The sequence below is a fragment of the Micropterus salmoides genome, unplaced genomic scaffold (assembly GCF_014851395.1).
Source record: "Micropterus salmoides isolate LMB-PRFRI ecotype aquatic unplaced genomic scaffold, ASM1485139v1 Ms_hic_scaffold_931, whole genome shotgun sequence".
Lineage (NCBI taxonomy): Eukaryota > Metazoa > Chordata > Actinopteri > Centrarchiformes > Centrarchidae > Micropterus > Micropterus salmoides.
In genome coordinates this window covers 28,516-30,719 of record NW_024044717.1, presented here as the reverse complement: position 1 = coordinate 30,719, position 2,204 = coordinate 28,516, and the positions used below count along the sequence as shown (strand labels likewise).

Genomic DNA, 2,204 nt, shown 5'->3' with positions numbered 1-2,204 from the left:
GTCCTCTCTGACTATGACCACAAGACGTGTCCAGGAGTCACAGTGTGTACTGGTTCAGAGCCGGATCAGATAAATCTCATCCAGACATCATCTACACTTATGGAAATGGATATGATGCATGTGACAAGAGATCTGACTCTCAGAAAAGCTGTGTTTATCATCTTCTCCAAGAATATGCGAATTTGGAGAAGGAAACTAAAGTGGAAATTGGTATGACTTGGTGTTCAATAATGGCAGCAATTCTCAAAATATGCTGATGACATCATGATTGATAACTGTCTTTGTTTTCTAGTGCAAACACACATTCAATATTCATTGCAATGGCGATATTAATTGTCTGCTTGGTCATTTCTGTTGCTGGAAATGTTGTCCTCATCTGCAAACGAAAAGTACACAAACAAGATGAAGGTGAGTGTTGTGAGCAAGAAAATAGTTGCAAAAATGAAAATTCTTGACATATAAGATTTAAATGTGTTTATGCATTTTATGTACAAGATCAGATAGATCTTTACAATACACGTTCCAGAGTAAAATGATCAGACTTTTTGTTTAGTTTTAATAAGCTGATTAATATACTATTCTAAGAAAAGAAAAGTCTCCTTAGTGCTTGTTGTTCTTTTGTGTACCTCATTAAACTCAGCCGCTACATTTTATCTGAATAATTAATTTCCAGTCTTTGGATTTGTACTTTATACCAGTGTACTCTTACTGAGTCATATTAAGTGAATTTTTTGATCTGTATTGATTATCATATTCATCTTTAGGAATGGAAAGCGCTGTTTCAGAAGCACAACATGACAACTCACGCCAACCAGCACATGACACTGTAAGTGATAATACCAAATGCATTTTATTATAATTGCTTTAAATACTTTGAAAGGAACCATGTATTTATGTCACTATATATAGGTGCATCTCAAAAAATTAAGTGGTATGGAAAAGCTTTTGCATAATTTAATTCAAAAAGTGAAACTTTCACATATTCTAGATTTATTACACACTAAAGTGAAATATTTTAATGAAAGTTTTTTATCTTGATTACAGCTTAGAGCTCACTGAAATCAAAATATAGTGTCTTAAAATATTAGAATTTACACCGTCCCAGTTTCACTCTGCATGCTGGGGGACCTAAGTGACATTAGTGTAGAGGTTGACACATCATACATGCTTCTTACTGCCTTATGCATCACCAAGAAAACTATCCTCATGAACTGGAAGGCCAAAAAGAATTTAAGTAGGGGGGGTGTTTACGGCCTTGCTGCTCAGGGTCCCGTGTGGCCGGTAGGTGGGTCAGCTCTTGGATGTGTCACGTGCCGTGGTGTTGGCGGGGTGCAGGGGTGGCGGTTGGCGCCAGCTGGCATCTCCCCTGTGCAGCGTGTTATATGGCTGTTGTGTGGCATTGGTTAGATTTGGAGCGGGGTGATGTTGGTTGGCTCATCTGTGTGTCGCGGCTTGCGTGCTTGTTGGAGGTTGGGGGCGTCAGGTGTGGGGCCCCCCTTGGACCCTTCCTGGGGCTGGGTGGGGTTGACACTTGCTCTCACAGTGGGGCATTTGGGAATCCCTGGGGCACATGGCCGGTGTTGTCGGGGTGGGTTTTGGACCTCTTCCTTTGCGGATGGTTGACTGGGGGGGGCTGGGCCCCCATCCGGGACCGGGACAGGCCTCGGGTCTACGGAGCTCAGGGGCTGCTGGCTCTGCCTGCACTCTGGGGGGGGGGGGCTCCGGCCGGGCTGGGGGACTGGGGTGGTTGGTTGTTGCATCGTTGCTGGTTTGGTTGGCGTTGCATGGCAGCCGGAGGGTGTGCTGTGTATGAGGGATGTTGGGCTGGCGCTGGTGGCCCCATGCTTTTCCGGCGGTTGGGGGGGACGGGACTTTTATCGGCGGGTGCACCATGGCCCTTGCTGCCGAGCGTGGACTTGCTGCTGGTGTTTTCTTTGCTGGCTTTAGCCATTGTGTTCTGCCGCTTGCTTTCTCTCATTTGCTCAACCTCGCGTGCAGGATACACGGGGGCTGCCGGCGGTGGGTGTCACTGTGCTTGTGCGGTGTGCAGGTTGGTGTCGTCACTTATGCGCTGATGTTGATGACTGCGTGATATTTTGGTGGTGAAGGCAGGGTTGAGCAGGTTGGAGGACCCAAATGCAGGACGCAAGGCAAAGGAGGTACAGTTCAGGGGGTTTTAATAAACAAACAAAGGCAAGCACACT

General features: G+C 45.9%; 1 protein-coding gene across 1 annotated transcript; it reads right to left on the bottom strand.

Moving 5' to 3' along the window:
* Positions 1-1,479: 1,479 nt before the first annotated feature.
* On the bottom strand, positions 1,480-1,893 carry LOC119896327 (leucine-rich repeat extensin-like protein 5). The gene has a single exon (XM_038709765.1). It carries the CDS (start codon positions 1,891-1,893, stop codon positions 1,480-1,482), a length of 414 nt encoding a protein of 137 aa, XP_038565693.1.
* Between the last annotated feature and the right edge of the window lie 311 nt (positions 1,894-2,204).

Excerpts from the sequence above, each read along its gene's own strand:
- LOC119896327 (XM_038709765.1), bottom strand. The coding sequence starts at position 1,893 with ATGGTGCACCCGCCGATAAAAGTCCCGTCCCCCCCAACCGCCGGAAAA.